General features: G+C 58.8%; 1 protein-coding gene across 1 annotated transcript in view; it reads right to left on the reverse strand.

Annotated features, from left to right (window-relative positions):
• Window positions 1–1,354: 1,354 nt before the first annotated feature.
• UROC1 (urocanate hydratase 1) overlaps window positions 1,355–13,200 on the reverse strand; it is a gene marked incomplete at both ends in the record, with an annotated part of 31,603 nt that continues 19,757 nt past the window's right edge. Inside the window, 5 exons of the mRNA XM_079713897.1 lie at window positions 1,355–1,495; window positions 2,292–2,391; window positions 6,914–6,995; window positions 9,682–9,781; window positions 11,473–11,571. Of these exons, the coding sequence (XP_079570023.1) occupies window positions 1,355–1,495; window positions 2,292–2,391; window positions 6,914–6,995; window positions 9,682–9,781; window positions 11,473–11,571 (522 nt within the window). The remainder of the gene's footprint in view (window positions 1,496–2,291; window positions 2,392–6,913; window positions 6,996–9,681; window positions 9,782–11,472; window positions 11,572–13,200) is intronic.

The following is a 13,200-nucleotide window of genomic DNA, read 5'->3' on the forward strand; positions in this document are numbered from 1 at the left end:
AGCAGGGCGCCTAGGGAGGGTCTGGAGCCCTCACACGTGGCCGGAAGCCTCCGGAGACCCTGCCCTGAGGCTGGCCGAGCCCTGGCTGTCCTGAATAAGCGACGGTGCTGGATGGGAAGGGATGACGGGAGGGCCTGGTCTTCAAACTGGACAGATCCTCTCTGCGTCTCCCTAGGAACAGGGAGTGTTCGCGCAGATACACGCAGCAGGGTGCCCTCCGTGGACACTTGTTGGCGGCGATACGACCAATTGGACCCCGTGCTCACCGTGTGGAAGAGAAGCCCTCCCAGGATGGCTTTAGCACGTGAGGACCAAGGAGAAGGGGAGGCCATCGGGCCTGGTACAGCAGCTCCCAGCACTGCCAGCAGCCCAGGCGCCTCTGCTTTCCACATGCCTCCAGGTGCCACGGTGAGCCTCATGGTCACTTCACAGCAGGGCTGCTGTGCTCCCAGCCATCACACCTGAGGTTCTGGCAGGAGGAAGGGGCAAAGGCACAGAGCGATGCAGCCGCACCTGTCCGTTTTTATTACAGCTTTCCCGGAAGACCCACCCAGCAGACTTCCACGTCGTCTCATGGGCCGGAACCAGGCCCATGGTCACTCCTAATTACAAGGAAGGTTGAAAAATCAGCTACTTTTTACGTGCACATTGCTGCCCAGACAACAATGGGGTTTTGTTAGCTCAGGCAAAGGTCGAATGGCCCGTGGGGAGGACTCGGCCCCCCGGCTAGATGTGGGGGGAGGGTGTCCAGTTTTCCGTGGCTCCTTGGAGACCGGCCCCCAATCTCTTTCTTAATTTGAGCCTGTCGTGGGAACCAAGGAGAATAAGGACATGCTCAAAGCTGGCCTCTCTGTGCAGCGAGGTCGCAGGTCTCGGGCGTGGACCACCGGCCCGGGCGAGGCCTGGTCCCCTGGCGGTCCCACGCCAGTCAGTCGGTCAGTCGGGGGAAGGCGGGGGGATGGGCGAGAGCCTGGCCAAAGGAGCACCTTCCCCTTGGCGGGAGGGGGGACAGCAGGCGGCTCCAAGGACGGGTCAGTGCCCCGCTTGGCCGGTTTTCACAGCACCAGCCCCCCGAGCCCACTCGGCACCAGGCCTGAGCACCCAGCCCTGAAGAAGACCCCCACTGCCTGCCCGGTCCCCAGGGAGCCGCGTGGTGACAGCAAAGGTCCCCGCCCCTCTGGCCTCAGCTGTAAACTGGGGACGCAGTGACACTCCCTCCCGGTGGTGAGACCCAAGAGGGCGTGAGCACAGCTCCTGACCCAGGAGAGCACGGGGAGTAGCAGAGGGAGCCAGGTGGCCGTGAGGTGAGGGCGGGGCCGAGGTGGGGAGGGGACCCCAGGGCTCTAGGTCCCGCTCACAGCTGCAGGGCCCGCTGGAGCACACGCTCATCCGCCACCTCATGGGGCAGCGTCACCACCAAGCCCCTGTCCTCCTGCATCGTGCGGCAGATGATCTCGTAGGCCTTCGGGTTCCCGGACCAGCAGCGGCGGGCCACCTGCCGGCGGGGCGGGGAGAGGGCTAGCAGCGTCGGTGCCACGGCGGCCGCGGGTCAGTGGGTTCCCACCAGGCGTTCCCAGCTCACACCTCCTCCTCTCTTGGCCAGAAAACTGATCCACCCGCCTGTGACGACGCGACACTGGCCATCCTTCTGCCCGGACTCCTCCCCGCCCCCCGGGCAGGGGCCCAAGGCCAGGCCCCCGGCGTCGTCCTCAGAGCGCAGGGGCCTCGGCTCGGCCTTCAGACCTCTCTCCCGCCGGGCTCCTTCCCTCCACCTGGCCCAGCGTCCTCAGGGCCCCCTGGACGGAGGCCTCGCGCTCCCCCCGCCTCTTGCTGCCTTCCTGCCACTCCCCACCGCCCCCAGCCATTCCCTCCCTGCCTCCCTGCCTTCAGGACGAGGACCAGCCCCCTCTGCTGCGGCTCCACCCCTCCACTCTACTGGGCCACCCAAGTCTAACCCTAGCGTAGGGCCCCCAAGCCCCTCCCCATTCCACTGACATCTGCAAATGCCCCCCATCAGCCCCTGGCCTCTCATTTGTGCTGCTTCCCCCTTCAGGCCCCGTGGCCATAGAGACGGATAGAGCCCCGCACCACAGGCGCACGCGCAAGCAGGCACGCGAGCGACACCGCCCGGGCCCCCTGCAGACACAGGCTGGGCTGGAAAGAGCCCGTCTGAAGAGGAGGGAAACCCTGGCGGTGGCTGGAGGGGAGACACAGGAGCAGCGGGGGCTCCGGACTGTTCTCTGGGAGGAGGGCAGGGCCACTGACGGGGAGGGGGCCAGGTGGTCACTCACTCCGTTGGAGACGTCCCAGCTGAGCATCATCTTGGCCTTCTGCTCAGCCTCCTGGGTCCCGTCCAGCACAAGGCCAAATCCCCCGTTGATCACCTCACCCCTGCAAGAGGCAAAAGGTTCCCAGGTCACGCTGGGTCCGACCCTGCGAGGGGCAGGCCTGCTTCGGAAGCGCCGTCTGGGGAAACAGCCCTGCAGCCCGGAGCCTGCCTGTGCCTAATGGCCCGAGGGATGCAGGCTGCCCGCTCGTGCCTCTGCGCTCCACCTACAGACCCCAGGCCCCCCTTCAGGGCCCCCAGTGTCGCCTCCGTGGGGGGCGGGACCACCTCTTCCGTGCTTCCACGGGGCTCTCTCTTCCTGCCGTCCTTTGCACTCTGCCTTCCTGTACTCGCATTTGGGGTCCTGATTACTTGATTTGAGGGCCGAGTTCCTTGAGGTCCAGCATTTCCTGGACCACCTCCGCTCCCGGGTTTGATGTGTTCTGGGGTCACTCGTGCTTTGAGAGCCGTCATTCCAATCTCGTCATCCACGTGTGCCCGTGCCCGTGCTCTCCCGCAGTTTTTCCCCATCAGCCACGGAGACTGCGTCCTTCCTGCAGCCCCTGGATCCATCCTCACTCTCCACGTCTTTCTCAAAGGCTCCTGCCCAGCTCACATCCCTGACCCTCCAGCCCCTTTCGGTGACACACACAGGAAACGCCCTCAATCTCGTCAGCTCCTGCCAGGTTTTACTGCCAGGCTCAGGTCTCAGATCCTCCGGCCCCTCCGGCCTCACCCCCTTCTCTGCCCAGCTGGACCCTCCTGACAACCTCAGCCGATTCCCACCAAGAGAGTGAGGACCCTTTGCCCCATCCAACCCAGGGAGCAGATGCAGAACTCCTGCGCCCGGGCCTGCGTCCCTGCAGCCGACAGCCCTGTGCCCACGAGCGGGCTCCCAGCGCTTCCTATGGCCCCTGTGGTGGAGGAGACTCTGCACGGATTCAAGGTCATCACCACTCACTTATCAGAGGCTGGTGCCGGGGATCAGAGGACAAACCAGGCGGCAGCCACAGTCCTTTGACCAGAGAGGACTTTTGGAGATTAGAACGACATCTTTTGTTTCTGTAGCCCAAAGCCCAGATGGTCAGAGGGCAAACGTGCTCAGCTCCAGGTGACCCTGCAAACCCTGCCTGGAGCAGTCCTGGGCCCAGGAAGACAGCAAGAAAGGAGGCCCTGTATCTCAGAGCAGTTGCTGGACAGAGAATGGTCCCATTGAGAAGGACATGAAAGCAGAACCCTATGTCACATGTAACAAGAGTGAGTGCCAGATGTACTAAGGAAGGAAGTACTCAGCATTATAAGATGAACAAGAGCACAGAACTCAGGAACAAGAGCACAGAACTCAGGAACAAGAGCACAGAACTCAGGAACAAGAGCACGCAACTCAGGAACAAGAGCACAGAACTCAGGAACAAGACCCTGGGAGAGAGCGACTCGAAGCAAAACAGCAGAGTTTGTAATTCTTGCCCACCAGCCCGGCAGCCCTGGGTTTCAGGCAGTGATGCCGGCCAGGGCTGAAGAGGTTATGCAAACAGGAATCTTCAGGCCGGGAACTGTGGTGCCCACAGCGCACACACAGTAACGGTTCATATTCACAGGAGGGGGGCCTCGGCAGGGCAGGGCCTGTCCTGGCTCCTTCACAAGTGACTGCGGGTGGGTGTGCTGGGAACCCCAGGCAGGGTCACACTCTGGGTGCAGCTGCCTCATAGGTGGGACCATCGAGGTGATTCGACGAGTGTCTTTGGAGACCCCCGTGCACAGGTCGCGCACCACAGGAGCCTTAGCTGCCGTGACTAATCTCCACCGCTAGCCCGCAAAGCATGCTGCTGTCATGACCATTTGTCCAGGAGAAACAAGCTCCTTGGGGACCCCATGCACAGCCGGGTTCGAGACCTGCTCTAGTGAGGAAACAGCATCAGTATCCAGATAAAGACGGTGCATTTACTCCTCAAAGATGTGAGGCCCCGGGGCTGGACCGGGTGTGAGGACAGAAGGCGGGGACACAGGGACTGAGCGGAAGGCTCAGCACCAACGGTGAGGCGCGGACCCGCCCTGGAGGGATGGAACCACACAGTCTCTACGCAGCCGTCCAACCCGCCGAGACCAGGGACCGACTGCCGACTCTCCCGTTCTGCGCCCCGTCTTAAAGGAGCAGACGGCAGGGACCGCGGGCAGGCAGCACAGGACAGACCCCAGCACACAGTCAGAGCAGACTGAGCAGAGCAGGGGCCGCAGAGCGACCCAGTGCCGACACTGACCAGCCCAGAAACGCGGAGCCACCAGATAGTGGGAAAACTGAAAGCAAACTGAGAGGTATCAGGGTGGCTAATGACTTAGAAACTTGTTTTTCCAGACAAGAAAGCAAAAACTACGGCTGGAGATGGAAGGAAGAACAGGCACAGATTCTTCCCGCTGATTTTCACAGCAAGGTTTGCAGCAGTATGTGGTCGATTAAATCATGCGCGTGTGTGTCTGATGGATTCCAGGTGAATATGAGGCACTTTCCAAAGGAGCCCTCAAGGGCAGCCACAACCAAGGGCCTTGGTGCCAGCGCCTCGCCGGTCGCGCCCTGGCAGAGCCTAGGGGGCAGCCTGGCAGTGAGGGGGGACCCCGCTCTGGGAGCCCCGTGCAGGGTCAGCGGTGAGCAGTGTCCCGAGGCCTCGTGTCCTGCACACTTCCTCGGGGGTTCCGTCCTGCCTTCTGCGGTCCTGTCACCAATGCCGTGAATCCAGGGACAACAGATCTGGGTCCAGATCTGGCTCCACCACCACCTCCGGCCCTTCAGAGCTGCTCCTGCACCTGCAGCATGACTCAGCACATCCAGGGCCAAAACGCCAGGCGCTCTCTCCCGTCCTGGTTTTCTCCAGCCTGTGTCTCTACAAGGACACGCGATCCGATCACATTTTCCATTCATGAGAGCCACCTGACTGGGCTGCAGCTTGGAATTCCGGCCTCAAAGGGCCCAAGGCCAAGCCAGTCCCCAGGGACGCTCTGGAAGCTGCAGCGTGAAGGACTTGGCTCTGGAGGGCAAGTCCAGGCTTGATCCGGCCAAAACGGGCTCAGAGGTCAGCTCAGAGGTGGCTGGGCCTGGGCAGCTGTCCTCCTCTGCGGAGCCACAGCGCCCCCTGCTGCTCTGAGGAGCCAGGAATCCCGTGCGACCAGAGCTCCCCAGGTGACACCCCCCGCCCAGAGGCCACGCGCACGGGTGTAGCCCCAGCTGCCTGCTGCCTCAGTTTCCGCATCGGTAGACGCATTTCTTTTCCAAGAGGAGGTGAGAGGGGGGATTTGAGCGCTCGCCACGCGGTCCACTTGCAATAAACATTGGTTATTCACCATTCTTAGCAGCAAACGTGACTTCACGGTTTACAACAAGAAAGACGTATTTGGTCTTTGTCCACTGTTCCTGGCACAGAGCTCCTAAAACCCTTGGAATTTCCTCTGCTGAGAGGGATGAAGATATCTTTCCTTATGTTGATGAGGTGACTCTGGGAAACCACCCAAGGATGGGGCTGGATGCCAGTGGAGCCACTGTGTGATCAGAGGCCTGGAACGTGGGTCCCAGCCCCTGACCTTCCGGGAGGGGAGGGGGGCGGGAGGTGGAATCCGTCACCAGTGGCCGTGATGCAGTCAATCACACCCGCGTAAGGAACCCTCCATAGAAACCCCGAAGGAGCGCGTTCAGAGGGCGTCCAGGCTGGGGAGCCAGAACGCTTCCACGTGCTGCCGTGCCCGGCCCCAGCCTCACAGGGTCCCTTTGGGTCCTCAACTCGTGTATCTGCTCATCCGGCTACGGAGTCACATTCTTTGATATCTTTTGTAATAAATCAGAAATCTAGTGAATAAATGGGTTCCCTGCGTTCTGTGAGCTGCTCTACCAAACCAGTGGAACCCGAGGAAGTGGCTGCAGGGACCTCTAATCTGCAGCCGGTGGGTCGGAAGCACGGGTAATACTGTGGACATGTGACTGGAGTCGGGGGGTGGGGTGGGGGACAGCCCTGTGGGACTGAGCCCTCAGCCGTAGGATCTGACGTTATCTCTGTGCTGACAGTGTTGGAACTGAGTGGAACTGCAGGACACGCAGCTGGTGTCAGAAAAACCCCCTCGGGTTGGGACTGGGTGCAGCATTATAGGGACGTCCCCACGAGGGAACTGCATCTGTCGCCCACAAGGGAGCCTCCCAGAAGCCCTAGCTCCCTCGCGGCATGGGCTGGAAACAGGCCCGGCTGGGCAGAGAGGGGCCAGGACCCAGGGAGCCCAGAACCCAGGTCCCCGCCTCCCAGCCCAGCCCCTGGCGGAGTGTAAGGACGGGGCCAGGAGAGAGCTGAGAATTCCCTGGAAAACATCTGTCAAAGCAGCATGAAAACGACAGGAAACGATGATTTACGGCGCCCACAGCAGGCCGTGGTGTCCCACGCGACGGGTGAGACCCCAAAGATGGGGTCTTGGGCAAGGCCCCCCATTTCCAGCTCACACAAGGAGCCCTCGGTAGCGGGAGCCCCCAGGAAGCAGGCCCAGGACCCTGGAGGAGACCCCCGAGCCTTCCACAGGAGCCCCAGCTGCACCACCGGCCCTCAGAAACCTCCTTACCAGCCAACACCCCCGCCGTTGTGCAGGGCAACCCAGGTGGCTCCCCGGAAGGCACCTCCCACGAAGTTCTGCACGGCCATGTCTGTGGAAACAGAGCCCCGTCAGCCCCCGAGCAAGGCAGCCAGGCAGGGCCAGGGTCTGAGGGACGGATGGGAACAAGGCAGGGCAACTGCAGGAACAGCAGAAATTTGTATTTTCAGAGCCAAGCAAAGCAGGACAATGAACAAGTGCCCGACGAGCACTGTCGCCCCCTGCTGGCTTCTCTCCAGCACCAAGTGCCAGGCACAGCGCCCAGAAGCATGAAGAACAAAGGAATTCAAAGGGCTGTGGTGGCAGCTTTAGCTCAGATGACAAAGAGCGTCAGTCCCACCCTTAGAGCAAACACGCTGAAGTTTGGGGGGCAAGCTGCAAATTACCAACTGTCCTTGGCCCATCAGAGGCCTGGGGTCCCAGGGCGGCCAACTAACCAGAACTCTGCAGGGAGGCAAGGACCTGCACAGAAAATGGAACCCGTGCCTCACTTGTGTCTAAGGACTCGCTGAATGACAAGCCTGGGCTTGCCTGAGACGGAGGCCCCTGGAGACACGGACAGGAGGGGTCGGCACCTTCTGGGGGGCTTTTCCTCCAAATCCCCACTTGTGCCCACAGAGAAGAGGAGGGGGTCCTGGGAATGCTTTCCTCCTAGTGCAGGGCTATGAGATGCAAGAAAAGCAGCTCTGGGCTTCCCTGGTGGCGCAGTGGTTGAGAGTCCGCCTGCCAATGCAGGGGACACGGGTTCGTGCCCCAGTCCGGGAAGATCCCACATGCCGCGGAGCGGCTGGGCCCGTGAGCCATGGCCGCTGAGCCTGCGTGTCCGGAGCCTGTGCTCCGCAATGGGAGAGACCACAGCAGTGAGAGGCCCGCGTACCGCAAAAAAAAAAAAAAAAAAAAAGAAAAGAAAAGCAGCTCTAGGACCCGGAAAAGGCCAGGGAGCAGATTCTCCCCTGCAGCCTCCTGAGACGTCACAGCCCTGCCTGCACCTCGACTTAAGCCCCGAGAAACTGACTTCAGACTTCAGACCCTCAGAACTGTGAGAGACACATCTGTGCTGTTTCCAGCCTTTAAGTCTGTGATATGTTGTTACCATGGCCAAAGGGTACGAATGTAAACCACATTGACATCAGAGAACTTCAGAGCCAGCGGTACTATCAGGGATGAAGAGGGACATCACACGATGCGAAAGAGGTCAACTCTCCAAGAGACAATAAACCTAAACAAGGGCACACCGAACAGCACAACTCTAAAACACACACGGCAAAGTGGACAAGAACTGAAAAGGGAACAGGCGAATCCACAAACACAGTCGGGAACTTCATCACCCGTCTGTCAGTAATTTATGGAACAAGTCAGCAGGAAGTCAGTAAGGATCTAGACAACAGGAACAGCATCACCAACTGACTTGACCTAATTGACATTTAAAGAACAAGCCCCCAAGTAACCGCAGAATACACCTTCTTCCCAAGTGCACCAAGATGGACCACGTTCGGGATCACAGTACAACCCTTAACAAATTTAAAAGAACAGAATGAATACAGAGTAAGCTCTCAGACTATACTGGAATAAAATCAAAAGTCAGTAACAGAAAGGTATCAGAAAAATCTCCCCAAACTTGAAAATTTAAAAAGATACTTCTCAATGACTCATGGGTCCAAGAGAATGTCTCAAAGGAAATTTAAAATATTTTGAACTGAATGATAATAAAAATATATTATGTAAAAATGTGTAGGATGCAGCTAAAGCAGTGTTTAGAGGGAAATTCATAGTATTAAAATATTTTTATTAGAAAAGAAAAAAGGTTTAAAATCAGTAACCTCAGCTTCCACCTCATAAAACCAGAGAAAGAAGACCAAATTAAACCCAAATAGGAAGAAGATCATACTAAAGATTAGAGGAGAAATCAATAAATTTGGAAGCAGAAAAACAATTTAAAAATCATTTAAACTAAAAGCTTCTTGAGAATATCAATAAAAATGATAAACTTCTAGCCAAACTGATAAAGGAAAAAGAAAGAAGACACAGGGACTTCCCTTGCGGTCCAGTGGTTGGGGCTCCATGCATCCACTGCAGGAGGCATGGGTTCAATCCCTGGTCAGGGAGCTAAGATCCCTCAAGCCCCACAGCAGCCAAAGGAAAAAAAGAAAGAAAGAAAGAAGCCACAAATGACCAACATCAGGAATGACAGAGTGGACCCCAAAGACATTAAAAAGATAATGAAGGAATATGACTCTAAACTCATAAATTCCATAACTTAGACGAAATGGACCAATCCCTCAAAACATAGTGATATGGATGGTGTTCCTGACTGTCCACCTCCTTCCCTTGGGATCCTGTCCATAATGGGAGGAGCTGCAGGTGCTGGGAACCAGAAAGCCCCCAGGACCGGAACGCAGAAGCTCTGGGGTAATAGTAACAATCACGGTGGCTGCAGCAGCAGCAGTCCCTCCCTGAATGTGGGCCGCAGGAGGTGAGCACCTTCTGAAGATCACCAGCAAGGGTCGGGGCCAAGTGCACCCAGGTCCTGGGCATCCACCTAGCTGGTCCACCTGGCACCCGCCCTGGTTTACAACTGAGCCCGCATCCCAGGACCCCTCCGTCCTGGGCTGGTCACCCCGTGCCATGCCTCTCAGATGCCAGCACCTTTTTTGCAACACCACAACCGACTGAATGAATCACTTGATTGTTAAATAAAATCCAACAGAGAAAAAGTTTAAGTTTGTTGTGTTCCTCACCTGCACAGAAGGCAGAGCCGTCGCAAATGTTGGAGGTCTCCCTAAACGGGCTGTCTGTGCCGCTTACATCATGGTGGTCTCGGCTCAGGACCACTGGTGCCTGCAGTGTGGGAGGACACAAGAGGTCAGCTACCAGTGTCCACTGCCCAGCACAGGGCAGAGATCAAGGGACAGGGCACACCCGACGCCCTTCGGATTCCCCTGAAAAGCAGACCTCTGGCGGGAGGAAGCACAGGGTTTCTGTTGCCCCTGTGGCTGCTCAGAGACCCACTTTCCGGCCGCCCGGAGCCCCGTGTGCTCTCCTGGCGCTGGGTCCGAGTCTCCTCAACCCCACCCACACTGTCACCACACCCACTTTATAGAGAGGAAAACTGAGGCCCGGAGAGGACAGGACACCTCCCCGATGTCACAGGGCTGTAAGGGACAGCCTGGTGTTTCGATGGCACTAGAGGTCTCGGGGTTTCACGGGTTCAGTGTCCGAGGAGCTGCCCTGCCCTTGAACAGGCCAAGTATGCTCCCCGTCTTCACCTTTGCCCTGAACCACCTGTGCAGTATTCCGGCACCTTCTGGATACTCAGGCCTCTGCTCTGCGTCTGCAAAGCAGAAGACCATCCTGACCTGTCGCCCCACGTCACCTCACTCACTTTATTCACAGAGCTCGACACCACTGAGATCCCCTGAATCGATACCTTTGCCTGCATGTCCAAGTGTCCCTCCACCAGCACCAAGCAGGACCCTGTCTACCTTGTCCTCTGCACAGCAGTGTTGCCGCAAGGCTGGCACCAGGAGGCACTTAGGGAGGAGTTGGGGGGAGGGAAGGAGAGACGGGGGAGGGGGGAGGGGGAGGGAAGGGGAGGGGGAGGGAAGGGGGGAAGGGGGAGGGGAAGGGGAGGGGAAGGGGAGGGAAGGGGGAGGGAAGGGGGAGGGAAGGAGGAGGGGGGAGGGAAGGAGGAGGACGGAGGGAAGGGGGAGGGAAGGGGGAGGGAAGGGGAGGGGAAGGGGAGGGAAGGGGGAGGGGAAGGGGAGGGGAAGGGGAGGGAAGGGGGAGGGAAGGGGAGGGGAAGGGGAGGGAAGGGGGAGGGGAAGGGGGAGGGGAAGGGGAGGGAAGGGGGAGGGGAAGGGGAGGGGAAGGGGGAAGGGGGAGGGAAGGGGGAGGGAAGGAGGAGGGGGGAGGGAAGGAGGAGGACGGAGGGAAGGGGGAGGGGAAGGGGAGGGAAGGGGAGGGAAGGGGGAGGGAAGGAGGAGGACGGAGGGAAGGGGGAGGGGAAGGGGAGGGAAGGGAGGGAAGGGGGAGGGAAGGGGGAGAAGGGAGGGAAGCGGGAGGGAAGGGGAGGGGGAGGGAAGGGAGGGGAGGGAGGGAAGGGGGAGGGAGGGGGAGGAGGAGGGAAGGAGGGAAGGAGGGAGGGAAGAGGGAAGAGGGCGGGAAGGGAGGACTAAGGTGCTGTTCCTGCCCTGACAGCACTGCAGCACCATAGCAGGAAGTGCACATGCACCAAGCAAGGTGGGCAGGGCTGACCAGGAGGGAAATGGGGAAAAGCAGGGAAGGTTGTCATGGTTTGAAAGGGACAATTTAACAAAGCCACATGAAACACTCGTGGGAAAGCCATGTTTTGAGGTTACGGGAGCCTCTTTTCTGATAAGAGGTTCAGAGGGGGCCCCTGACTGCCCAAAGTCACACAGCAGGGACCAGGTCGTCACAGCCTGGGTTTGAGGACAGGCCTCCTCCCTCCCGGGCCTGGGCTGGCCTGGTGGGGAGGCGGGGGAGCCCCACCCAAGCATAGGACAGCCCACCTTGATCTTCCCACGGGCGATGGCTTGGTTGAAGGCCACGGCGATGGCCACACGGCCTTTCTGGTCCGAGTACAGGATCCTGGCCTGGGAGCCCACCACCTGCGGGGAGAAGGGTGACTGATGCGGGGGAGGCTCGGGGGACACGTCCACCAGCAGTCAGACAGCCGCCTCCAGGGAGGCGAGAGGCAGCTCTAGAGTCCAGCACGCACGTCCTGCCCCGCGTGTCCACGTGCAGTCTGGGCCCCAGATGTCCCTCCTGACCCATCCCCGCAGGGTTAACCCCCAGGGGCCTCCGGGACCCTGACTCGCCTGTCTCTGGGGATGTCACCTCTTGTGGGCGTCACCCTGCTCGACCCTTCCAACCAGAGTAACCCCAGCACCCCACAAGGCAGTTTTGATGTGTCTGCCTTGCTCCAGCTTGGCACCCAGAACCTCCTTAGTGAGTCTGTGAGGAAAACGCTACTGTGCTCATCATGGGCCCCGTTTCACAGCTGAGGAAATGGGCCGGGGAGGCTGAGCCCCTGCACACCGCCACCAGGATGCAGCCCCTCTGGAGCCGGGGGGCGGTCACTGTGGGAAACAAAGGCTCCCGAAAATGAACCATTGTTCACATTAGCGTTGTTACTGCTAGCACAGCAGTCATCGTTAGCACAGTGGCTCTCAGCCGGGCGACATCTGGGGACGACTGGGGACATTTTGGGTGCTGCGGGCATGGGTAGGGACGCTGCTAGACTATGGTCCCCGTGACCAAGAATATCCAGCCCCCAGCCGCTCGAAGAGGTATTAGCGCCCACGTTCATAGCAGTATCATTCACAGTAGCCACGGCGGGGGGAGCAACCCAGTGTCCACGGCCGGTGATGGATAGACAAGGTGTGGTCCATACACACAGGGAACATGATTCAGCTTAAAAAGGAAGGAAATCCTGACATGTGACAACATGGATGAACCTCGAGGAGATTATGCTCAGTGACATAAGCCAGACGCAAAAGGGCAGGGGAGAAGAGAGGGAGTTAGTGTCTGACGGGGACAGAGTTTCAGCTGGGGAAGCTGAGAAAGTTCTGGAGATGACGGTGGTGATGGTTGTACAAGTGTGTATGTGCTTAATGCCACTGAGTTGTACCTTAAAAATGGTTCAAATGGTAAATTTTATGTTATGTATCTTTACCACAATCAAAAAAAATTCATCTGGCCCCAAATGTCAGCAGTGCTGAGACTGAGAAACCCTGGACCCTCCAAAGGCGGTGCAGGTGTTTCCCTCAGCCGCCCAGGGATGGGGTGAAGCGTGGGTGGGGGGCGTCCACAGGAGGCCCGCGCATGCCAGCCTCTCGGTCAGCCTGTGGCTTCCTCGGCCTCCTGCTTTCCACCCAAAGGCCTTACTTTATTTGTGCCAGCTGCCTCAAACCCTTTAGGAAAAACTGTACCATAAACCAGCATGGCAACCTTTCAGATTTCCTGGATCCAGAAACAGAAAATGGGAGGAACTGACACAGTATTGCCAGCTTTGTCAAGAGTGTACCTTAGAAGAAATAATTAAACTGTTAAAAGGACAACCTTCTGTGATCACCAGCTATCAGGAGACGAGGGACGGAGGGAGGGAGTGTGGGGGGAGGGATGGAGGGAGGGGGGAGCGCAAGCTGAAACATAATGTCCAAGTAACTTTAACTCAAACACAAAGAGACGGTCCCGCTCACAGGCTTGGGGCGGCGTCCAGCTGGCCGCCCACACGC

The sequence above is a fragment of the Hyperoodon ampullatus genome, assembly GCF_949752795.1.
Source record: "Hyperoodon ampullatus genome assembly, chromosome: 10".
Lineage (NCBI taxonomy): Eukaryota > Metazoa > Chordata > Mammalia > Artiodactyla > Ziphiidae > Hyperoodon > Hyperoodon ampullatus.